General features: G+C 37.0%; 1 protein-coding gene across 8 annotated transcripts in view; it reads right to left on the bottom strand.

Moving 5' to 3' along the window:
• MECOM (MDS1 and EVI1 complex locus) overlaps positions 1-26,569 on the bottom strand; it is a 701,730-nt gene that overhangs the window by 305,163 nt on the left and 369,998 nt on the right. For all 8 annotated transcript variants that reach the window (XM_066241043.1, XM_066241046.1, XM_066241044.1 and 5 more), the window contains exon 2: positions 21,662-21,999. In XM_066241043.1, coding sequence (XP_066097140.1) covers positions 21,662-21,999 — 338 coding nt within the window. The remainder of the gene's footprint in view (positions 1-21,661; positions 22,000-26,569) is intronic.

The following is a 26,569-nucleotide window of genomic DNA, read 5'->3' as shown; positions in this document are numbered from 1 at the left end:
TTGCCCAAACTGGTGGTTTCTGTTTCTCTTTTTTAGTTTAGTTTGTTTGTATTACCCCTATGGTAATTCTAACCTAGTCTTTGATTTGTATCTTGGAAAACCTAGATAGCTTGTACCCTTAGGAAATGTGCGCAAAATTTAAAAGAATTCATGTTTATGGCTAAATCACAGAAGACAGAGAATAGGTAGAATCTCAGAATGTCAGACCAAGTGAATGGTTGTCATGAAAATACAGCTGTGTATGTTTGCATGGGCATATGTTTGTTCAGTTTTTTTCCCCCTTCCTGAGCTGGGGCTTTGGCTTTAGGTCATTCTGCAAACAAGCCCCAGGAGACACACAATTACTCTCCCCTGGAGACTGACCCCTTAGAGTGCCCACCTGTAGCCAAACACAGATAGCATCCCAGAGCAATGAATTAGCACTCTAAGCTGATTAGAGCAGCTCTGCACAACTCTATTTTATTGACACAATGAAGAGAGGACAGAAAAGGGTCTGAAATGAGAAAATCATTTCCATGCTGACTGAATTAAAAGAACAAAAGAGCTCCGTGCAGTTGCAGCATTCAATTTGTCGGGGAAAAAGGAAGCCACTTAATGGCTTACAATAGATCTGAGCAGACAGATGAAATTTAAAACTTCAGCATGAGTGCGATTAGCAGTGAAACATATTCTAAATCATTTCCTCCATATGCATAATTTCGTTTGATTATTTAGTTTTGTGTTTTACAAAAACACTGGGCTAGATGCTATCTCTACATTGTCTTGACTTTCATTTTTCAAAATCACAAACCGGTTTCTCATTGTATGTTAATGTCCTCGGTGACAATATAAATTGAACAAAACCAGTGTGGCTCCTGTTTTCCTTTCGCCTGTAGTTTCTAAAAGCGAATGTATAAGCAGAGGTTAATTTGTGAAAACGAAGATTGCAAAGTAATCTTCTACAAAACAATTTTCAATTTGAAGTTAAATAAATTACAGCTAACAAGGGCCCTTCAGGACAGGGTAAAAGGCAGCCAATTATTGTTCCCAGAGGCTGCAAATAAACTCCGCCATGCTCAACTCAAATCTCAAAACCGTTGTCTTCTGCAGTTTAAAAGATAGCAATGATATCACTAAAAGCAATATTGTTAAGACAGTATTTTCCAAATAAATGTTCTCTATTAAATTTAGCTCAATTAAGTATTGTTTTACTTGTTCTGACTGCTAAATTCATGAGTTAAATTGAAGCTGAAATTGATGTAAAAAAATGATCACTTAATAAGTAAGCCTCATCTTTACATAAGTGTGTTATAGCCTTGAACAACTTCAAGCATCCCTCTTTACTGTTTTTACTTTCCCAATTTATAAGAAAAATCTAAATGTATAAAACATATATGGAAAACAATTGATTTTCACGAACTGCTCAAAGATTGTTTTCAATGAAGATATTTTTTTCTCTTGCCAGTGTTGATTTTCAGTGTTTAAAAATAAAAAGAGGAGAAGCTACACTCAGAGTTTTTTATTACGCTCACATTCTCATTTTCCACGCCTGAACTTCTGTTAAGAAAGGCTTTTTGTTTAAAGTGCTCCTTCAGACTTTCACCTCTCATCTTGGCTCCTAATTTTAAACGAAGCAAATTCACTCTTTCCGATGTTGAAATACCTTTTGCCAAAGTGTTGAGGTGCCATGTAAATTGAGCAAAAAATTATAGAACAAATTGAAAGAAAGAAATATTACTTTGAGATGCTTTGGGATTTGATATTTGGGGTGCATTATTCCTTCATTTGCTAAGTGAAATTCCCCCTGAGAGGAAGCGTGAGGCCTTCTGAGGATGAGGAAAGCACAAGGGATCCCCAACGGCCTCCATTCTCTTGACTCAGTTAGGTAAGGGTGGGGTTTTTTATATATATATAAAGAGAAACTATAAAGCTCGTGGGTATTTTAACAAAATCAACGTAGTGTAACTTTGCTGACAGCTTGTCACATTTCACTGACTGTCTGTCTGGGGTACCGTGGTAACATCTGCGTTCACTCAGTATGAGAGCTTAACATGGGACGAAGAAGGGGCCCCTGCCACAGACAGTTCCACCAGTCTGTCAGTTCTGACATGTCATCTGAATTTTTTGAATCACTAAACACTTTTGAGACTCTGGTACTTATTATCTTTTCTTAGTTTTTATACTCACTCAGCAATGCTGGAAAATGTAAAATTTGCAAGTAAGGTAGTGGACATCCCAGGCTTTTTGTTGTCTAATCCGTAGGCCCTCATTCATGCCCACTGTTAATCTCTTAAGACATTATAAAACTGTTAGACAAAGAAATGTGAATACCTCTGCTTCTTGCGAGAATGGGAGGAAACCAAGGAAAATCGGGATCATGCTAAGCTATTCTTTTCACTATGAAAATGGTAACTTAAACCTGTTGCATCAAATTATCTGTAATTCCCCACACTAAGGCAAATGTTTTTGAAGAATGAACAAGAGTAGTGTCACATAAGGAGAAAAATGATCACAGACTTTTCAAAATCTGCCAAATTTGATGTCAACAGAGCATTGGGGTCCTGGTTGCTGGTTTTCTCACTGTGTCTATTTTTATGCTAGGCAGGCTACATGCCATATGATTAATATGCTTTTATGAAAACTCATTTAAAAAGTTTATCAATACTTACCATAAATCATCAAATAGTTTAAATAATTTTGCTCTTTATTAGGAACACAGGGAAAGTTAATAGCTACATTGCAAGAGCCTTAAAAATGTGGCTAAAATTCATCAAAACACTACATGTCTCTGATTTTAATGAGCGATTTTGTCTCAAAATGAGAAAACTTTATAGCATTGTTTCTGTAAAGTATAAATATAAATGGATACTCAGAGCCATAGAGAATGCTTTTATGAAACACATAAAACAACTAACGCTACATTTCTATCTTCTTCTTACAATCATTCAGGACATTAAGTTAAAACTGTGTGTATTTGTTCTCCAAGTATCCAAGAGATAGGGAAGAGAAAAAATAATATTAAATTAAGAGGCAAACTTTCTCCTGGCCCTCAAATACCCATGTCCCTTTTTTATAAGCACATGCTTAACACCTGCAAATAATTTCAGGTATAGACAAATGACCCTGTAAGTGACTAACTACAGGTGCATTTCCACCTGCACCCTCGAAATGACTGTCTCCCAGGTGGTGAAATCCTGTGAATAGTTGTTCTGAAGGAAGGTAACACATATTAGATGGATATGCAATTAATTTAATCAAAACATTAGGTAAAGAGAATTGTATTGGCATTTTGACTAAGGGTAAGAACATATAAAATAAAAAGAAGAGAAAATAAAGAAAGAGAGAGGAAGAAAGTAAAAGAGGGAGGAAAAGAAAGCTGGAATTAGTCACTGCTGCATTTCACCAGGACACATGGTGGACATGCAATACATACTTGTGGAGTTAATATATTAACTAGCAAAGAGCAAAAATAGAAATAAGTTTTGAAACCGTGTGTTATCTTCTGCTCTTCCTAGTGCTTTATATAAATTCAAACAAAATAAAAATTCTCCATACAAGCAAACCTCCCTAATGTAAGAGTTGGATAAATGGCCCTCACACTGACAATTGTTCTGCTGTAAATAGATTGTGTGACTATTTCTCATTTTTCTTCCTTTGGCATCTCGTCATCTTGTAAGTCTCTCAAGAGCTGCAATGTAATGTCATTTGCTTGATGTTTAGTCTGTACCTAAAATGTCAGCTGTTTATTATTTTTACATTTCAATGCTAACACAATGGCACTTCAGAATAAAGGGCAAGGTTTCTGACACATCTCAATGACCAAAGGACTTATATTAAATAGAGGTTTCCAGTCTTCCTGAAACAGGGCCACTCATTTTTTTTTAAGTTAGGTAGACCAGTTTTCATTACTACATAATTTTCTCCTGACATTTTTGTAACCTAGCTATAAGTGGCCCTGTTTTTATACACTGTCATGAGAGATAGTTTGTTATTTCAAGGAGTGTATGCTGTGTCTAGAGCCATAGAGAATCACCTTTCCTTTTTTAGAGAACTCAAGACCAAGACAGTGGAAGGGTTTAGAGCCCCAGGACAAGAAGATAAAATGATAACTCTTCAAAGGTAGTTTTGCTGTCCTTCTTAACCTCCTAAGATCAGGGCTCTCCTAGGGAGGAAGCATTTGGATTCTAGACAAAAATTAAGAGAGTAAATACAGATAAAGTTTTCCATGAGACTAGAATAAACTTATAAAAGTTATAACAAGGCTGAAAACATACATGGTTTTCGAATGATGACAGCTAAATTAACAGCGAACAGAGCCTTGAAGGAAGGCAACTGATGAGGAAAAACTACCCAAGTTATGCCACATTTTCAATCTCTCCCATCTTGGGAAATGAATTCTAATATCTCACTGTGGCAATTAGTGCTTTTTAAAAATATTTTTTCTCAACTAGAATTAACAAATCCTCCAGCTCCATTCCATCCACACTAAATCTAGTCTACCAGAATTCAGTTTTAAAAAATCATGTGTATCTATGTCCGTATCGCCTGTCACATTACCATTTTTCCTTTTTTTGACTGGAGAGTCCTGATACTTTAAGTGTTACCCAAACTGATTACAGCACCTTTCATCCTACTCCATAGAAACTGAAAGCAAAATGACTTTCTTTTCCCTTCTCAACATTACTTGAAGGATTGCAATTGGGGATTAGTGCTCTGAGGTCCTTAGATGGACTGTACATAGAAACCAAAACTCTTTAATCATACTTTACAACTACATCTTAGATTCTCAATGAGGTTCATGCGAGATTTGCAGAGCAGAAGCTAAAGTCAGTTGGAGATCCATGTCCTGATCAATCAGTTATGGTGGTTGAGTAAAGAGTCAAACTTCAAATGAACACTTTTGAGTCAAGCTCACCAAGTGACATTATATACCTCCTGGCCATAATACCCTTCATAATGTTCCTGATAGGTCAATGTTCAGGGACCCATATGGAGCTCTATGATTCAATCACAACAATTCATGTTTTCATCAAGTACTTTCATATTTTTTTTAGCCAGGCTCATCTATAGGCAAACCAACTATTCTTCAAGTTTTGTATTGCTGACAATATTCTTATAAAATTAACATGTTCAAAAGAGTATTTGCATGCTTCTGGAGGTATAAGGAAAGTGAAAATTCTCTTATTCAAAATCATATTCACACCTGGCTTGCTCAAAATTATTGCCTTTTCGAAGTTAAAAAAGAAAACAAAGTCCTAAATTCTTATTAAATTTTCCAATTAAGTCTATTACAAAATCCAGATTGTTCTCGATGGAGGCCCTCACAAAAAGAGAGATCTTAGGATAAAACAGAGTTTGTGTCAGTAAAGAATCATTAGCATGTGGCAGTTTTGTGACTATTTAGTCCATGCTGCAGAAGTTAGAAAGCATTAATATTATGTTGTGATGGTCAGGAGAACTTAAGGGGGAAGATAACTGTGCCCTGGGGAAGCAGAGGCCCCTACCACTGGTCCCAGCCTTCAAGCTCTTCCTTAAAGAATTTTCAGACCCTGGCCAGTTGACTCAGCAATGGTGCATCAGCCCAGTATGTGGAAGTCCTGGGTTCAATTACCGGTCAGGGAACCAAGGAGAAGTACCATCTTTTTCTCCACCCTGCCTTCTCTCTGTGTGTGTCTCTCTCCCTCTTTCTATTCCCCTCCTGTAGCCATGGTTCTATCAAGTTGGTCCTGAGCATTGAGGATGGCTCCATGGCCTTGCTTTAGGTGCTGAAATAGCTCTGTTGCTGAGCAATGAAGCAGTGGCCCTAGATGGGCAGAGCATTGCCTGTAGGGAGCTTAACCAGGTGGATCCTGGTTAGGGTGCATGCAGGATTTGGTCTCTCTGCTTCCCTGCCTCCCTCATTCTCACTTAGTAAAAAAAAAAGAAAGAGAGAGAGAGAGAGAGAGAGAGAGAAGGAAGGGAGGGAGGGAGGGAAGAAAGGGAGGGAGGGAGGGAGGAAGGAAAGAAAGAAAGAAAGAAAGAAAGAAAGAAAGAAAGAAAGAAAGAAAGAAAGAAAGAAAGAAAGAAAGAAAGAGAGAAAGTTTCTAAACAGATTCAGGCAACTTGACTTCAGAAGACTACGGTGACTTTCAGCCATAAATCCTTAACCAAATAATTTAAGCATCCTTCTTCTACTTTTCAATGATTCAAATAGTTACCAATAGGACACATTTTGATATTAAAAAAAAAAAAAACCAAAAGACCACTTTTGATGCTTCTTGTATTTGAAAGGATCAAAGGTAACAGTGAAAAGTAAAATTTTACATGTGAGAAGTCATAATGGGTCTTCTACAGAGCCTGATCTATGAAAACCCAAATTTCTTCCTAGAAAATCTCAGCACCCCACTGGTCCACCACATATACAATTTAAGGCAAATATAAATAAATGGTGATGTACAAAAAGAACAGGATGTTTTTCCACTTATCTGAAACACTTTCATACATTTCATCACAATACATTTAATTATGATACTATTCTCAGTGGTTCTGAGCCATTCTCACTCAATGGGGAGTTCCATTGATGGAATAGGGCCCAGGAAGGAAACAAATTTACAAGCTGGTCAGTGCTGTTATTTCACATGGAACAAGGTCAAAGTTTGTCAATGGGCAGAGTGTGCTTTCCTTACATAAGATTAGATGTTGCTGCTTTAGGAAGCATACTAATTGTCATAGGTGTCTTTTTTCTTAGGTTATTCAGAAAGAACACCACTACAGTCCTTACTGAAGAAGAGCATGAATACCCATTCTCTCAAATTCCACAGACCAGTTCACACTTGACCCTGCTGAACAAAAACAGTCCTATTATTATCTGGATAAAGCCTGAAGGGGCAGAGTTGGCAAAACACAGAAGTATTGTGGGGCAAGAAAAATAGAGTAAAAGGAGAAAGAGCCCTTCGAGGGAGGAATACATCAAGAGAGGCCTGAGGGGGCACACTACCCTACTGTGCCACAAGAGCTAAGTTCATTAAACAGACAAGACCCCTGGTCCTCCTCCTTTGCACTGTTTAGGAACACTTACTAGGGTCTTCAGTAAAAGAACTGCTTAACACCCATCAACATCCCGAACCTGCTGGTTCTAGGGGAGGCCACTTGCCAGTACTACTTAGACAGGGGAAAATATTTAATTCTGCAATGTGGTGGCTCTGCCAACCCAAAGGACTTCAACCCCAGAGACTGAATTCACCAGTCCTTCCCTACAAAGAGGATGCAAGAAGCACCCTCAACTTTGGAATGATGGTGGTAATAATAATTATTAAAATCAGTTTGCTTTGAAGCACTTACTCTGGCATACCAAGCCCTGCTCTAAACCTTTACAATACCTTACAGTTCACATTTAATCTTCACAAAAATCCTAAGAGGCAGATCCTATTGTTACTACCATTATACAGATGAGGGAAATGAGGCAAAATGTGGTTAAATACTTGTTCAAGGTCAGAAAGCTAAGAAGTAATAAAGAATTTGAACCAAGGCCATTTGTCTCTAGACCTAGTTCATTTATTGAAGAAGAATACAAAGATGACAAGGAAGACGAAGAAGTAGAAGAAAAAGAAGAAGAAGGAGAGGGGAAGAGGGTAGGGGCACGGGAAGGAGAGAAGGGCCATGACAACTGTGTGTATTTGAGAGAACCAAACGGAATCTTTGAACGTTGCCTGGATACAGTTGAGGATGAACTGAGTCATACCCCAGGAACAGGATAAAATCAATGCCTGCATCTTTTCAGAGATAGGAATAGAATCCTCTCTCTAACCAACTTACTTCTCTTTCACAACAAGGTTTTGGTGTTAAGCTGCTTTCTCTGTTAAAGTATAAACTCTAAAGAGATAGGCACATATCAAAGGTGCTTTGCTTTCAGGTTTACACAACATAATTATATGTGTTTAGTACAAGACCACTTATAAAACAAGCATCCATTTTCTACTTAATCTGTATTCTTCCCAGGGTGCAAAGAGCAAAACACGACCCTGATAGAAATAAAATCTCTAAAATCATCACAACATAGAGCACGTCCACATGAATAAAAAAAAGTAAGGGGTGAGTGTGCGAGACAGAATTTGAAGACTCAGAAAGAGCGGGAATAGACCTCAGTGAGACTTCAGAGGACAAAGCCAGGTGACTTTTCCAAGGTCTTAAGTCCGAGCTGAGACAGAAAGTCAAGGATCCTGCCACCCAGGTCAGTGTGGTTCCACTGTCTCACTCAGCCTCCCTAAAACAAAACCCACTCAACATATGACAAAGAGGCAGGCCAGGGAGCCATGCCACATGAATGGCCAGATTGTTGGGAGAAGGGGGTGGGGAGAAGGAGTAAAGGGCTGCAGAATAATATGGTTTTACAGAAATCTATTTGCAAGTAGATCCTGTGGTTACCAATGTGGCTGCCCGAGAGAAAGCACAACTGACTGACAGCACACACAAAGGCACGGACAGTCTCACAAAGGGAGATACAGGAGTCACGGGGCTTCGTGTGGATCACTAATACACTTCATCAAGTTGAGACCAAGAAAAACAGTGAGGAAAAGCCCACTGTGCACAAGGGCCCCTTTATTCTTTGGACTTTCCCGTTTCACACACTTCACCTGATGAAACATTAGACCTTTTGCTTCTGTTTCTGTAGGATCCTTTTGATTTTTTCCACATTCAACTAGCACATTTCATGACTATTTAGTGTTCTTATTTTTTCACAATTCATGTGCTGTGCATGCGAATGACATATCTGGAAGTTAATGAAATCTGATGAAAATAGCTTAGATTAAAATTTCTCTGTTTCTTCACTACAATGTCTGCCACCTACTGTTCGGCTACGAAATACTGCAGCTTTTGCATCAATAAAACTTCGTATTAATATTCTCTGAGGTGGAAAGACTATTAGCCTTTTCTTTTTCCTCTCCTGTTCTTTGCTTCCAACTGTGTTTAGCTTTGGAACCTTCTGACAAGTGGCCATTCTTCTCTGAGCTAGTAAAAAAAAAAATCTAAACTTTAGGGGAAATGTTGTTGGTCAAAAGCCCAAGGGAATTGGCTTGTTGAATTAAATGATAAATATATGCATCTAAGGTCATTAGAGACTTTATCTCCTGTAAAGGCTATATTTGTCAGAGTGATATAATTTCTCTCAACTGAGTACTTAACTCCATTGGCCAACATTATTACTGTTACTCCTTTTTCTTTAAGTGGGAGACTTCTGTAACAGCACGTGTGTTCTTTCTGGTGCTGCTTCGTAGCGATCAAGGCACACCTTTGTTTCATTTAGTATGCAATTTTCACCTCTGACCCAAGAAATGAGTCCTGGGCTTCCTGAACTTTATTGCCTGTTAATAGACTGCTGGCTCTCTTTTCAGCAGTAATAGAAATGGTGGAGAGGCATTTCATTTAAGAGGCTGGCACACTGCAGCCTGAAAGACAATGTCAGAATTAAAAGTCAGCCTGGCCAAGAGACAATATAAAGACCCCAGTGACATGAAAGAGGAAGTTTTCCATATTCCATCCCAGATGGAACACTGGTACATAAATAAGAACAGCATCCCAGATCTAATTATTTTCCCACCGCACAGTGACAGACACCCTGAACCACGGTGCTAAGTGATTGATCTAATAATTCGTCTTCAACTTCCACCTATCTACATATTTTGTTCCTCCTCATTAAACTGGAGACATCAGTGACAAACTCATGAAGTGGTAGTCTTTGGTTTCATAAAATGCACACAGATGCTCATCAGAGGCTCTTTCCTGCCTACTTCTTAGTGACACGTGTTTATAATTTTGTCTGTATTTCGTTTGCTGCGGTCTACCCTTCAGTACATCTGTTCAATTAAAATGGGAACGTGTGACATGGCCTGTACTCAGCAACTTTTGAGCTTGTTAATGAAATGTTCTAAGGTTCCTGCCTTGGCTCTTTATTTGCAAAAAGATTTCATGCCATAGTTTTCCAATGATTGAAAAGTACAAATAAAAATACCCTTTAAAATGCACACAAAGAAGTCAACTGTTTTGTTCCTAGTTAAGAAAGGACATTATAACTGCATAAGGACATTATTTTACATGAAAAGACATTATTAAAAATGATTTACTGCCTCCTGTTTGAAAACTTACCGGAAAAGTCTGATAATATATGAAACTTGTTTATTACGACTTCATATAATTTTGAATAATACTACTTTTTCCTTGACAAGTGCAATAAACTCCACTGGTATAGACATAGCTTGATTATCATGAGTCATCTGTGTTGCTTAAAGAAACAAGCCCAAACAATCAGCTTTTGAAGGCTGCATCTCCAGTTATTTACACTCTCCATCACGGTTATAACTCACCATTTCTATATTAATAAGGCAGTGAAATTTATTATGATGGTATTGAAAAGTTATTAAGTACTGTATCCCCAGTGACAAAGTACCACAGCACTGTCACCATCCAAAAGCAGTTGGCCATTCATCACCTGCCTTTCCAGATGGTCCTGCATCTTTATCGCTCCCAGGTTGGTGACATCACCTGTTCACCCACTCAAAATTGATGATGAAAGCAAACAGATCTATCTTACTTACATTTACCAAATCAATTTAATTTTTAAAGGCCGTGGCTTGCTGACATATTGACTGTTTTCCTTAATGGCATCTACTGTATTTAATGCAAGGATGTCATCTTTGATTCCTGGCTCGCATAATGTGTCATTTCATAATAAATTTCTCTAACATATTTACTTAATGGAAAGAATTATGATTGCTTGTCAGTTCTCTTATTAAACACAATGATAATTCTTTTTTTTTTTTTTTTTTTTGAGAATCATCCATTGGGTAACAGAACTATTTTTAATCCTTCTTCATCTCTTAAAGGCTTAGGGGCCAGTGACTTGGATGTAAAGTGAGTTCCAATCAAACACCGGACATATGTTAACCACTCTCAATCCTGGAGTTCAATATAAAAGTTTTCATCTCACTTCTTTGTTATTATAGAAGAACTAAATTCTCACAAGTTGTTTTGATTAAAATAATATATTAGCAATAACTAAATACAAACATATGAAATGTCACTACAGAAGAATAACAGCTATAAAACTAACCCTAATGGTTCATATGATGTTTAATGTTTACTTCTCTGAATTATTATGATCAGTTTTCTTCAGCTAATGCCCTTAGATCAAATGTAAGTTTACATAAATATCTGCATTATAGAAGGTTAAAATGCAGGAGGAAAGACCAGTCCACTCACTATCTGATACTTACACATGACATTCCTTTCCCTCAAGTATGATTTACAGAGCCCATCTCCTGTCCTGCAAGACAAATTCTCCTCTGACATGTGTCACCACTGGTTTGTGGGGCATTTGTATTACCTACGGGGAATAGATGACCAACACCTATGTTCATAGAGGTACAAGGCTCAGAGGGCAAATGACTGTGTGGCCTCCCCAAACACTCCCCTTTAAATTGTGTATATGCAAATAAAACCAACATCAGATGAACTCCACGGTTGAGTCTAAAGAAAATCACTGGGGAAGGGCATGTGACAAAGGAAAACTGAATAATCTAAGATGTATGTATTTATTTCTTGATATATCGTGACCTAGCCAAGAGAAGCTCTGATGCAGGTGCTTGGCAGGATTAACAAGGAGAGCGAGGAGAGTGAAAGGTGCAGGGGCCTTGTCTAGCCGCAGCGGCACTTGGTCACCTCCTTCTCTGGAACTCTGGCTTCCTCAGACAGCATTACTGAAGTTAACCCGCTCTGGCCCCATCACCTCAGACAAGGTCTGGAGTGACCTCTATGGTTATCTCGCCCTCTATTGAACTACCTGGGTCCCAGGAGCAGTGAATTACTAAGGGTATCACAGGGACATGGAAGAACTTCACACAGAACAGCTCTCTATCTGTGCTCCTCCTGTTTAGTCTCAATCAAATGAGCACACATTTATATGTCAACAGCATCCTAGCATGGTTTATGTCTCCTCAGGAAACAAGTCCAAGATTTCCTATATCCCTGGAATTGGAATGATACCAGCTCAAGTTAGAAAGAAAACAGAAGAAAGAATAAAGTGAGGGCAGAGCCAGGCAACCTGCTTCTACCTGTAAATTAAGTTCATAAAGGAGATTCTTCATGCTCATCTATTGAGGTGAACTCATCCTAATTCACTGGTTAGGCAGAGTCTTCCCTTGGGGTGAGGTTTCCAGGAAAACAGGGATTCAACCTTGCTGTGTTGTGAGACCAAGAACATGTTTTCTGAGGGCAGCTGGCTTCTGGGCCAGGGCGGAGCTTCTCTACTGGCATCACACACCTGCTAAATTCCTACCATGAGAATCTAAACAAATGAGAGGAAAAAAAACCCCCAAAAAACAAAAAGCAAATCATCCACACCTGTGGCTGCCAGCCAACTGAAATTTCTGTGCCATGCCGGGCACACCTGGGCAGCCTGAGAGGTCAGCCACAGGGTCAGAGGAAAAGACTCGGATACACTGTCAGTTGGTAGGAGGCACAAAGATGCCCACCTCCATGGATCTGTGACAGGAGGTAACTAGCTAGTTCACAGAAAATAAGTCATAGGAAGTGTATACTTTCCTGTACCTATCTCCTGTACCTAAGAAAAGGTGTGACAGGAAGGTGTAGGTGTGGCAGAAAGAAGAGAGATTTGGGAGCGAAGGTGTCTACAATCATCATCCTCTCCACATCATGCCTCTAGGGAGGAAGAAGTCTTCCTTCTGGATCAACAGCTGGATCCTTGTGTATCAGCCACACTCGGCTGCTAGGTAACCCACATTCAGTAATACTACAATAGAGAAAGGCAAAGAGAGTGTTTGAGGGAGCAGAGTCTTTGAAAGCAGCACCTGCTACGCGTGTAAGATATTAAAAGAGTAAGAAAGTGAATAACAGAGGTATATAAGGCAAAAGGACATAAGTTTGCAGGACTTTTAAATGAAATACCCCTTTAATGTTTTTAAAAACAATTTCCTTGGGGTTATTTAAGGGGTGGGGGGGTTGCTGGGGTTTTTTTTTAAAAGAAATTTTTATAGTGCCTGCTAAGTTGGAATCGTAAGGCGTCCAACTTCATATGTGTTACATAGAGGAAGCATCAGGGACCATCCAAAATGCTTAAATACAAAATCCAAAATTTAGATTCCAAGCGATCAATTAAAAAACTTAAGAGGGCATATGTATTAGCCTGTGCACACACATGCATGTGTGTGTTTGTGCAAGGTTGTGCTATATGGGTTGTGAAGGCATTGTTTCTGTATCAGATGATGTTCTACAGCTGATTTCTTAGGATTAGATTAACTAGTACAAACAAATTGTTTTCCGTGTCTTGAGTAGCATTTGACTGATAGAATAAAAGTCTGGTCTGCAAGCTGATGAGATAAATGCTTAATAATGGAGAGGGTTTGGATCTGAACTAGTAAACATTGGGAGCTGGTGACATGACCAACAATCATAGAATAAACTTTTAATTGTGCATGAACCTGCTTGTCTTGTGCCTGGCCAGGAATATTCCTCTGAGAAGTTATCTGTGAGATGGTCTCCTTGGATCATAGGGGTTCAGAAGAACCCAGCTATGGTGTGGGCTCCTAATTCAGAACAAACAAAAGTCCCTTCGTAACAAAGTCACTGTCAAATGTCTTGTGCTGTACTAAAATCTTATTATACCAAATATTGACTTGAAAGGAATGACAGATGACAGGTAGCTGTTGGTGTCTATTTCACACACACACACACACACACACACACACACACACTTCTTTATCTTGCTCTTTGTCGTAATGATTGCTGACCACTTCTTGCTCTTGTGATTTTTCTTTTTATTCTTTGGCTTGAGAATCCTAGTAATTATCATGGAGAAAATTTTCCCTAAAAGCATACAATTTTACCTATTTTTGGCTTCAGCTACTTTACAAGAGGCCAAAAGATGTACCAGAGCAAAAATGAGGATAGCATTTATTCACCTAATTTTTCTCTAACTGAAATACTAATACAGTTTTTAAAAATTCTTAGGCAGAATTATATGTGAGAAGGACTTCATCAAAATTACTATATGATTCTATCAATATAAATAAACTTTGAAAGTTAAGATGCTATACCAATAAAAATTTTTATTTAGTGCTTAAAAGTCCCTGTATGTCCCCTCTGCCCCACATTACCTACCCATCACTATTGGAGCAAGTTCTGTCCGTATCGCTACACTTGAACACACCGGGCAGCAGAGAAGCTGCCCTGACTCTTAGACAGACTTGAATTAGTCTCTCCTACTGCTTTCTGCTGCTTCCTCACTTACACTCAAGCACAAAGCTTAGAGAACAGAGTATCCTCCTGCTGTGGTCCCAAGTAAGTATTCTAGAGTATAAAACATTATAAAGATTCTCTGCCTCTGGACTTACCACATCCTAGAACCAATTGTGAAATCTACTTTAAAAAGATCTCTCCTAAACATTTTATTATTTTGAACCCATGACTTTTACTACTGATTCAGTGATTAAGAGAGAGGCAACAATCATGCAAGTATAGTATAGCAGCAAATAAATAATAAAAGAAACTCATTTTTTTCTTTTTGTGGGATGTGCTAAGAGTTAGATGAGGGTTCCTAACTGGAAGAAGATTACTCAATATTCTTTTGAAAGTGAGTGACTCACATACAAATTCTGGTTGGTCACCAAGGCAGGCAGAGTAAACCAGAAGACTCCTGATGCTGGGGGAACTTGTACAGATTTTTGATACCAAAATTTGATAACATTTTGTAAGTACTAAAAGTTATCAAAACAGCAATAGGAAGAGCTGACTTGCTGAACTCTCCCTCAGTACCTTTCATGGAAGGAAGCTGAAGAGGAGCAAGCTCCCTGGTATTGGCAGGGTAAGGGTGGGGTAAGGGGCTTTCTGACCTCTTCTCAGGAAAGAGGGGTCCCTCCTGAGCCTGGTTCAAACCCAGTAATAGTTCATAGGTCTTCAGGAGAGGAAACTTTTTTTTGCTTTCAATAATCAGGGATTTTATTTTTATAATGTATTCTGGAGTCAGAAGATGAATAAAGCAGATTGTAAACTCTTTTCTTGATTTCAATACATTTTAAGAGAATCTATAAATCTTCTTGGGTCCCCATGACAGTCATGTTAAGGGTCATATAAACTAAACCTCACTTCTACTCTTGACATTTTCTCAGTTCCCAATTCCTCACAAAGTAAAACTGAATATCCAAACTATATATGCCATCTTTTAATAATATTGCAAAAATGTAGTAGATACTTTGTAATGTAATGTTTTATGTTAATAGACACTTATTATTAGATCACATTCCTCTTTCTTTTTTTTTTTTTTTTTTTTTTTTGTATTTTTCTGAAGCTGGAAACGGGGAGAGACAGTCAGACAGACTCCCGCATACGCCAGACCGGGGTCCACCCGGCACGCCCACCAGGGGCGACGCTCTGCCCACCAGGGGGCGATGCTCTGCCCCTCCGGGCGTCGCTCTGCCAGTGACCAGAGCCACTCTAGCGCCTGGGGCAGAGGCCAAGGAACCATCCCCAGCGCCCGGGCCATCTGTGCTCCAATGGAGCCTTGGCTGCGGGAGGGGAAGAGACAGAGAGGAAGGAGGCGGGGGTGGAGAAGCAAATGGGCGCTTCTCCTGTGTGCCCTGGCCGGGAATCGAACCCCGGTTCCCCGCACGCCAGGCCGATTCTCTACCGCATTCCTCTTTCTTAACTACTTATTAAAGACAACCTTTTGTATGCTTGGCAGTCTTCTCTATTGAAATAGATTAATTTCAAAATTATTAAGACAAAGGTTCTTACTTCTCAGTTATTTAGCTCTAGAGATATGCAGCTTGTCAAGGGTACTTGTTTTCTTATTAATGAATAATTGTTTTTCTCTGAAAAACAAAAACAGGTAAAATTCATTTTGTCCCAAGCAGACCTAAAGAGAGTAGGGAAGAAATGCTGCCATTCAAAGACACCTGGTGCCTACCTCTAAAACCCCAACTTACCCGTCTATCTTTATCACCAAACATGTATTATTTGTCAGCCTTCTGACTCTGAACTCAGTTGTTAGGTTTTTTGAAAGTATGGTGTTCCTGTTGTTGTTTTAATGGACATTCCTGTTTCAGCCAACATATACATTGCATGTTTAATAGGTAAGGCATCATTGCAGAACTCAAAATCAAACTTACAAATCTGAGCACTATTTCTTTTAAAATGATATAGAGAGGCACATTTTCATTGGTATATCACATTTCAGGATTACATTACTAGGATATAATATATTGTCAAAGCACTGCATCAAAATTATTTAATGAATTTCTGACTCTGGTAAAAAAAATCTCTTTCTACTATTCCTTTCTTTCTGTTTAACAGACACAAGAGAAATTTACTGTCCACTCATGTCATTATTTTTCAGTGTCTGAATATGTGTGTGCTTGAGGGGAGGAAAAGAAAAGCTAAATTCATACCTGGCATTTTAACTGATCAAAATAATCTGGAGTAATTCTGGGTGAACTGAATAACATAGAGGGTTTGGCACCTAATAGATACACCATCAATTAACTTATATCTACCTGCAGAGTTTTATTATGACCAGTGATAATACAGATAAGCCAAAGAAGTATGCTAAGTGATAATATGCCAAAAATTTTTTTTTCCTATTTCTCCAAAGACCTATCTCAGACTATTAAAATATATGCCATTCAAATTACCTTTTGGGCCTGACCAGGTGGTGGCACAGTGAATGGAGCGTTGGACTAGGATGCTGAGGACCCAGGTTCGAGACCCCGAGGTCGCTAGCTTGAGCACAGGCTCACCTGGTTTGAGCAAAAGCTCACCAGCTTGGACCCAAGGTTGCTGGCTCAAGCAAGAGGTTACTCGGTCTGCTTAGGCCCACGGTCAAGGCACATATGAGAAAGCAATCAGTGAACAACTAAGGCATTGCAATGCGCAACGAAAAACTAATAATTGATGCTTCTCACCTCTCCATTCCTGTCTGTCTGTCCCTGTCCATCCCTCTCTCTGACTCTCTCTCTGTCTCTGGAAAAAAAATTTTTTTTTAATTTTTAAAAAAAGTAACTTTTGGCTTAAAAAAATATATGAATCTCTCATGAATTTGTGCTTTAATCGTTAATTAGGAAACAATCAGTGCTTCCTTTTTAAATAGACCCAGAGTCACATAATTATACCATCCTGGATATAATTGAATTTCTGGGAAACAAGTAATGGGAGAAAGAGCAATAAGATTTATTAAAATAAAAAATAAAACGTAAATGGCTTTGTCCTACCTAATGACCCTGTGCTAGGTCTCTGTTTCAGCCCAGCTGGTGTGGTCACCCGTACCGAGCTCTTCTACTAGGGGAGAGGCTGTTTGGTAGGCTTTTAATTCACAGCATCACATTTCACCCTTGTAGTATCTCTGATTGGATAAGTATGATTATTATTACCATGTAACATGTAAATAAATGAGGGGGCTGGGAGCAACTTAAGTCACTTTTTCCAAATTACTCAACTAGCAGGCAGAACCTTGAGGAGGATTTGAGCCCAGGAATTCTCACTCAGAATCCTGTTCCCCTCTGTTCCACCATGCACTTCCCATGTTATCACATAATAGTCCTCTTTAAAAGAAACACACCAGAAACTCTCATTTTGAAACAACAGAATTTTTTAAATTATCACTCACTCAACCAGAATCTCTGAAATTCTAAACCTAAGGAGAAGGGTTCGATCACTAAATACTTTCAGATCCTAGAGATAATCAAACACTCCTCAGTCTTTAAAGATCTTTTTTGTTAGAAATAAGTCATATGCATTGCAAGGTGGCAATCACTATCAATATTATTTTTAAAGTTTATCTTTATTAAATCAACACTTGTTTGGGAGAAAGCATACATATGATGTTTTTAATATCTGTGCCTTATTTTCCCTAACTATATTTTGATCTATAATTAACCATATACTCAAAAATATCTTATTTATCTAAAACATAAACTTAATACTTTTATAAAGTACCTTTTTGGAGAAATATATTTAACATTTAAAAATTATTTAAACAGAATTCAGAAACGTGGCCCCTAATTGCCATATTATCTTTGAGCTTTGTCTTTTAAAAACTTTATTTAAAGAGATGACCATATCTCCTCACTTAACTTTAATTATAGAACAACTGATGATAAATGATATGTGAAAATTATTATTGGCCTATTTGTCAAATAAAAATGCAGGAATCAATTGATTTTGAGTAGTTTCCCTAGAATCACACAGTAGTAACAGACTTAAGACTTAATTCTCCATGGCTAAAGTCAATATTCTAGCTTTTTCCATTGACCTACCTCAATCTCCACTCTTTGCCTCCTATATCCATTTACCTAATCTTTCACTCACCCTTCTTTTTATTGAACAGCTATTTGTTAAATGTCTGTGTTATGCACTTATATTTTGAGTCCTCTGCAAATTCATATGTTGAAGCCTTAACTCCCAATGTGACTATATTTAAGGATTGGGACTTTAGGTGGTAATTAAGGTTAAATGAGGTCATATTGTTGGGGTCCTGATCTAAGAGGCACCAGAGTGAAGTAGTTGTGTGTGTATGTGCATATGCATGTGTGTGCACATTATGTACTTAGGAATGGCCATTTGAAGACAGTAATAAGGCAACCATCTCTAAGCCAGAAAGAGAGTCTTTAACAGAAACCAAATCAGCTGAAAACTTGATCTTGGGCTTTCTAGCCTCTAGAACTTTTAAAAAATAAACTTTTGTTATTCAATTTATCTAGTCTATAATATTTTGTTATAGCAACCTGAGCTGATTAATCCAGTCTAGTTATTTTAGAAAATGTATCTAGCATTAAATAGCACCACAGACATCACAGAAAAAACAATCAAGACATTGCATAAGAGAATAAAGTTATGCAAGCTCTCAAGGAAATTTTGCTCTATTGGAAAACCTAGGCAAATAATCTGTATGTTGTACAATGCTTTAAATTCTTTAGTATATGGATCTACCTGATACTATGGTGGGGCAACATTTAAGCAGTACTAAATTGTGACTAGAAAAGTCAGGGATGGTGTCATTGAAGAAAAGAACTTGCAGAATAAATAAAAACTTTCTCAGGATAGGAAGAAAGAGGAGGTGTCCAGGTAGGGAGACAAATGTGTGCAAAGAATGAAGGCTTGACAGGACATGGGAACTGAATCAACATGGTTGGTGTGGGAAAAAGTAAAGTCAAAGATGACCCATTTTTGGGCTTGACCAACTGGACAGATGGTAATGCAATTTATTATACAGAAAATACAAGAAGGAAAACTTTATAGAAAGAAAAGAGCAAGGAGACTACTGGAGTGGAGATGGGATTGGTTCAGTCATAATAGGTTGGGTTCCTGTAAGGAAAACATTTATTACAGAATCTGACATATAGTAGGTACTCAATAATTGTTTGCTAAAGCGAGATTTCCTCTACTCATGTTTATTTCCCTTGGCTTACCGCTTTTATTTTTAAAATTGAAGGAATATCTAAAGTAAGGCTGTACTAGTTAATCACAATTATCTGCCTAACCAAACAGGAGGAAAATCAGCTCCAGTTGAAAGCAAATATGACAAAAAAAAAAAAAAACAACAATGAAAAATGAGCATTTAGGAGTGGAGTGAGATGCCTTTGTAAAAGTGCCCTTGGTAATCATGATTGGATTTCTTATTAACTTGAGTAAAATAAAAAAAAAAGCCTAGAGTCAAGAACTCAACTGCTCCTCCATGGATAAGTTATTCAAAAAGCCCTTTCTGGCTTTGTACATAATACAGCTAGAGCAGAAAACCTAAATTCTCAAGAGTGAAAGCAACCATTAAAATGGTAACAAAAACTACTAAATTGTCAATCAACTGAATTCCTGAGAAAGAGAGAAAGAGAATGGTGACCTTTAGCCAAAAAGTCGCAAACTATTTTTAGGGATATCTTGAATTCCAGGCAACAAAATATTACTCAGTTTTGATGTAATGAAAAGAACTATTCTACATTTCTCAACGTAAATGTTTTCTCATGTAAATATTGAAGACATTTTACTCCAAGGAGAAAAATATATAATTATTTTAATTTCTTCTAAATTGAGAATTTTCTCCAAGTTCATCCCCCATTGCATAGGTATCCTGTTGAAAGAGATGCAGCCATGCATTTACTAACCCTGTAATTGCAAAATAATTTCATTATTAAGCATTGTTTTACTCCAAGCCTTCTGGATAAACTCAAGGGGTACTGTACTTGTTTAACTCTAGAGATTTTGTAATAAAAGTTTAATGAGTTACTTATTATTAGAATGTTTATAGACATTATTTTAAGGAGAACAATAATGACGTAAAGTTCTACGCATTTGGTTTAAAATGTATTCAACTCACATATCAGTTAATGCTACAGTGAGTTTTTTAAAATCTCATCAATATACATGTCTAAAAACATTGTAGCTAAACTACAACTTTACCAAAGCTGTGGCTAAGAACAGAACTAAGAAAGAATTTCTGCCTTGTCATCATATCAAACCCAGATCTTAACTTTTGGTACTTCAGAATTTGAACAAGAATTGTTATTACAACATTTCGAACAGGTATCACAAGGGGACACATATAAAGCAAAGGGACAAATATTTGAAATTAAGTCCTGGCATTGCATATTTATTTCCACTTAAAAAGGCAACCAGATATTCTATTAATGATCATGAATATTAAAAAAGCATACCAAATAAATCTAGTTTATCCAATTTCTGTCTAACTGAAATAGTACTATAAAACTGAAGGTTACTCACATCTCCAAAAAACACTTCCTTACTAAGATAGAAATTGCCTACAAGTTTTTCAGATGGTCAGATTTTCCAGAAATTATGATGCTATGAAATAAACATGAAGTATATGTATCTACTGATCTGTACAAAATTATAAAGTCAGAAGAATAACATTGTTACTTCTGTCTATGGAAATATAATTTACTTAGCTTTTATAATCAGACCATAACTTCTCATTCTTAGATATTTTCAAATGGGTTCTGTAAAAAGTATGGCTGAAACTAGGGGCTAATTCTCACAGTTTTTCTTTTGCCATTTTTATACATGAATTATTCATTAAATCAATTAGAATATAAAGAGTCATCACAGAATTCAAAACAGTGCTCTCATTCTGGAAGCATGTAGAATCAAAGCAGGGTTATCAGGAGAGGCAAAATATACTAGAAGAACACAGAGCAAGATGAACATGTAAAACCAAGTTAATTCAGCCACAAAATAGAGAAAACAAATGATTCCTCTGATCATCCAAGCCTCCCCCCAAAGAAAATATGATAAGCAAATCATATGAAGACATCTGTGTGCTTATGCCATATAATATATATATATATATATATATATATATATATATATATATATATATATATCTCCAAATCCAAATGTTAACTGTAAAAACTGTATTTGTTCCTTTTGGGATGTTTTCATGTTGGTACTATTCTTTGACCATTCATTAGTTGAGTTTCTTTCTATCATGCTGTATATACACCTACATGCAATACTTTTTTTCTATCAAGAAGTGACATAATAAGGGAGGTTCACGTTTAGAGTTCTATTTGAAGACATGTTGTGACAAATGGAATTTGCTTATGTTATGCCCATTCAAAAAATAATCTCTTCTTTACACATCTAAATGTGTATAAATGTATACATTTAACTCAAAATATATTCTTACCTCCCATCCATAACTGGGGTCTTTCAAGTTTGACCTCTGCTCTCCAACATAAGGCCCAAACTTTTCACCTGCTTCAATCTTCCTTTTGGTCCATATTCCTAGTCCTGCTCCAGGTATATTTGACTCTCGAAGTTCAAACTCAGCAGGAATGGGGATATCATCTGGGATGTAGATGGGGGCTTTGTAAGGAGAGCCCTCCTTCGGAGTGAGTACTTCACTGGATGTGGCTGGAGAGCATGGCTCTTGAATATTGAGGGAGAGCGTGCTGGCTACTCCATCTGCATCTGGCATTTCTTCCAAAGGAATTTCAAGGTAGCTGCCATAGACACACTCATTACCTGTGAATAAATAGTAACTTTATGAATTCCTACTAACGTAGAAGAAACAAAATTCCACAGCTCAGTAGTTACTTTATCATGTTGTTCTTCTCTGAAGGCAAAATAGGGAAGATCATTATTCAACTATGCCTGTACTAGAATCTCTATTATTTACAGATGGGGGAGGGGAACTGTTTCTTTGGTTTACCTACAGTGAATCCATAAATCAAATAAGCTAATCTTCAATTATCAATAATACTCTCATGAACCAGTTCAATCCATTATCCATCTGGGAAACATTCAGCAATTTAATTATTGGTCTGAATAAAGCAGAGATAAGAAAGAAAATTGTGTGTACCTACAACCCCACAAACCATCCCAAACTGGGAGCTGATAGCATTTTATAATGTATTTGAAAATTGTATCACACAATGGAACCTTGGACTATATTGAAGAAGAGTCATCAAAGATTCCAAAGGTTGCCATGTGCAGCAAGGCTTACATTTTTGTGGCAGGATTATTTATTAAAATATTAATTTATGTTTGTTCTTTCTCTATTTTGCCTTCCCCATTTTAAACACATCACCAAGCCTTGGGTATTTTCTTTCTCAGTAACTTACACAGAAAGGAGAATTGGAGTTACTCGAAGCTAGAGATTTCTCTGGATATTTGTAAAAGTAAAAATTATTTAAAAAATTAGGTGAGTCTTCCAGAGGGAAAAGGGATAAGAGGGTGTCTTGGAGTACACCAAAAGGAGAGTGTGTTTACTGCACTGAGAAATTGAAGAAATCAGAAGGTTTCTGAATGTAGCAGTCATTAAAAGCTTCCCATCCTTCTTGCAAGATTTTTACTTTCATACCATTTTTTCAATCCACATTTTCGTTCTTTCATTTCTAACAGTCCTCTAAATGCATCTCCAGACCACCAGCCTCTTTCCAGGATCCCTTAACATTGAGCCTGTACAGCGCTGCTGGACTTATCTTCCTGGCACACATATTTTTCTGTGACATAGTCTCCAATAATTCCTAGTCTCCACAGGTAAAATCTGAAGTTCTTAGTTTTGGAATAAAGCCTCTCTCATTTTGAAATCATTCTCCTTTTCTCTCTGATTCCCAACATTCTTCAATAGGTAGCTCCAGGCTGAAATAAGCTCAGCACTCTCTTCTAAGCTCAGTGAACATTTTCTCTGTGGTTCTGCCTGCCTGGTTATCTCTTTCTGCTCCTCAGAACATCCAACTTCTAGCTATCCTCCCAGCTCAAGTCCTAACTTGTCCCCTCGCCATACCATTTAACACAAGCATCCCCCTTCCTTAAATCGTTATATAATTTCTCCCCTTCGTCTGATGTTCAAATAATATTGTGCATTGTGACTTAGAATTTAATATGAATAATTCTTTTACTCTCAGCTATGAAACAGGACCTTGAAGGGAAGACTCAGATCTCACACTTCTCCAAGACTTAAAATACTCCAAGTAATCTGCATAAAGGTACTTAAGAAATAGAAAATTAACCTAAAAATAATTTTATAGAATTATTAAACCAAATTAATATTTTACTATCAAATATAGGAAACCATTTTGATCCTGAAAAGCATCACTTTAATCCCACAGAAATGGAACATAACAGATTACAAACTTTTCTCCAAATACAACTTCAGAAAAAATCAATTCTAATAATTGTAATTAAATAATTCTAACAATTCCAATAATATTCCAAAGAAATGTTATCAGAGAAATATCCTTCTGGGTCCAAGTGCTCTTGATACACCCTTGACCAAGTTTATCTTATTTTATCCTTCAGTGAGATTTTACACTTCAGCCTAAGAGCCGAAAGTTCACTAGGGCTCTTGATACAACAAAAATCATATAAAAACATTTCTCTAGAATTGTAAGATTTAATTACTGCAAATGCAGAATTACTTTACAAATTCTTAAAATTTCACTCATTGTGAAAATTTTGTTTTTCTCAAGAAGTGCCATAAATTAGAAGACATTATGTAATCTATAGACATCCATTTAAACAGTATGAAACAAAAGGCATACAAATAAATAGAACTATTTCCTCTAGTAATTATCCATTAAAGTTCAGTAAAATTTCCCCTATTTTCTCAAAGGGTTAAGTCAGTTACACCATCAGTTCCATCAAAGTGATCTCAAATCTCCAAAAAAGGATAGAGACAAACCCATCTGGGCCCTCCCACTAGCATAGCTGATCCATGACCTTTGAGTTACCCACAACTCTCCCAATGCATAATTTAAATGAATGCATTTGGATTTCAATTCCTGTGGAGACAAAATACACATGTGTGCCCAGGCTATTGCACAGAAGGATTTGAATTTAAAGCCTGAATGCAATTCTGCTTACAATGGCTAAAAATTCCAATTAAACCTAAGGAACAACTTATATAGGTCCAGCAAATCCAGGAGACAGACGCATGGTCCTGTTCACCCACTTGTAAGCATTAAATGTATATGCAAACCCAGGCAATTTGTTTTCAAGCCACTGTTAATCTAGTGTCATCAGAATTAAATATAAAAAGAAAAAATTCAATATAAAAAGGGCTGTGGTGACAAAAAAAAACAAATATAAATCTGCTGAGGTTTATGTTTCAAAACATGCAACAATATTTTAATGTAATCTAGCATTATGAAATTTTAAACAGCAAATGTAGTCTCTCACACTGCGTTGAATATTTACATAAACTAAAATAAACTCATGCATTCAAGTACATTATTCAAAAACTATACAAAAAGCTAGTAAAACATTTCATCTAATGATCAACTACCTCACATCATATCTCCATTGAATCTGGTATTGGAAAAAAAAAATGGTAGATTCTCTCCCTGAGCTTTAGCTACAGTTAATTAAAGAACTCCTCAGCTATCACACTGACAGATGGGGCACATTTACGATAGGTAAGTATCTGGTGATAAGTGCTATATATACATCAGTGGTCCATAAAAATAAATAACTCGTAGCTTCTTGGAGCTGAGCTGCCTGCTACTGGAATTTGTTCCATTCATCCTTTAGGTGCGTCTTAACTGAGTGAGGACAGAAAGACAAGTTTATTGTTGGATTTGAGGCAAATGATTTGGGAAAAGCTCTTGGAAATCAACCTCTTCAATTCAAATTTTAAGTGTTCTAATATCCCCAGAGACCCTGAATACACTTGGATTAGATTATATTTCTTTCTATGCCTCTTCGAATAACATAGTTTTCCACCTAAAAACAAATCTGAATCTGTAAAGAGGAAATTTCAGAAATAATATTGATAATAATTGCTTTCATAAGTGTATCTATATATTTTTTCATTCTGACGCTAATAATCCAGTGCGAAAACCATGGTGAGAAGCATAACGTTTCATTTTACAAATCTGGAAACTGATACTCAAGGATGATAAACAGTATAGCCAAAGTCAAATGAGACTAGAACCCAGGTGTCCAAAGCCAGCCCTCCCTTATACTCTTAGGCATCTTTTTTTCTTTTTTTTTTTTTTAAGATATGTTTTAGGCCTGACCTGTGGTGGCGCAGTGGATAAAGCGTCAACCTGGAAATGCTGAGGTCGCCGGTTCAAAACCCTGGGCTTGCCTGGTCAAGGCACATATGGGAGTTGATGCTTCCAGTTCCTCCCCCCTTCTCTCTCTCTGTTTCTCTCTCCTCTCTCTCTCCCCATCTCTCTCTCCTCTTTAAGAAAATGAATTAAAAAAATAAAAATAATTTAAGATATGTTTTAAAGTTGGTTTAAGCCTGACCTGTGGTGGCACAGTGGATAAAGCGTCGACCTGGAAATGCTGAGGTCGCCGGTTCGAAACCCTGGGCTTGCCTGGTCAAGGCACATATGGGAGTTGATGCTTCCAGCTCCTCCCCCCTTCTCTCTCTCTGTCTCTCCTCTCTCTCTCTCTGTCTTTCCCTCTCCTCTCTAAAATGAATAAATAAAAAAATAAAATAAAGTTGGTTTATTTTTTCAAAATTGTGGCTATATTATGTGAATAGTTTGTTTTTCGATTTTTACACTTTGATATGTTATGAACACTTCCTTCTGTTTTTAAATATATTTACTAAAACTACATTTAATTGTTGCATAATATTCCATTATATGAATCTACAATCATTGAACTATTTCCACAGTTTTTATTTATATTGCTTCTAATTTTCTGATACTATAAATACCACTGAAAGGAACATTCTTTCATTTAACTATTTATATTTGTCCATTTTAATTTCCTTAGGTTAGGCTCCTCTGAGAAAGCTTAGTGAATACTGACAGATTGATTTTTGGAGGTATTTAGCAACTTATATTCCTACCAACTAGATTGGCATTTATTATGTTTTTTTGTAATGTATTAACACAATGGAAAAGATGATATATCTATTCTCACTTTAATTCCCATCTCAGTGATTGAGACTAAATAATTTTGTCACTCATATTCCTCCTTTTGCAAATTGTTTATTGTTTTTTCAATTTTAATTTGGCTTTTATTAGCCTCTTTATTAATAATAAAAAAATTAGCCCTTTGATATAATTTTTTGCTACTTTCCCCATTAGCATTTATCATTGTTTTTTTAATGATGTTTTTGTTGTATAAAAAT

Source organism: Saccopteryx bilineata, chromosome 8 (assembly GCF_036850765.1).
Source record: "Saccopteryx bilineata isolate mSacBil1 chromosome 8, mSacBil1_pri_phased_curated, whole genome shotgun sequence".
Classification (NCBI taxonomy): Eukaryota; Metazoa; Chordata; class Mammalia; order Chiroptera; family Emballonuridae; genus Saccopteryx; species Saccopteryx bilineata.
This window is presented reverse-complemented; position numbering and strand designations above follow the sequence as displayed.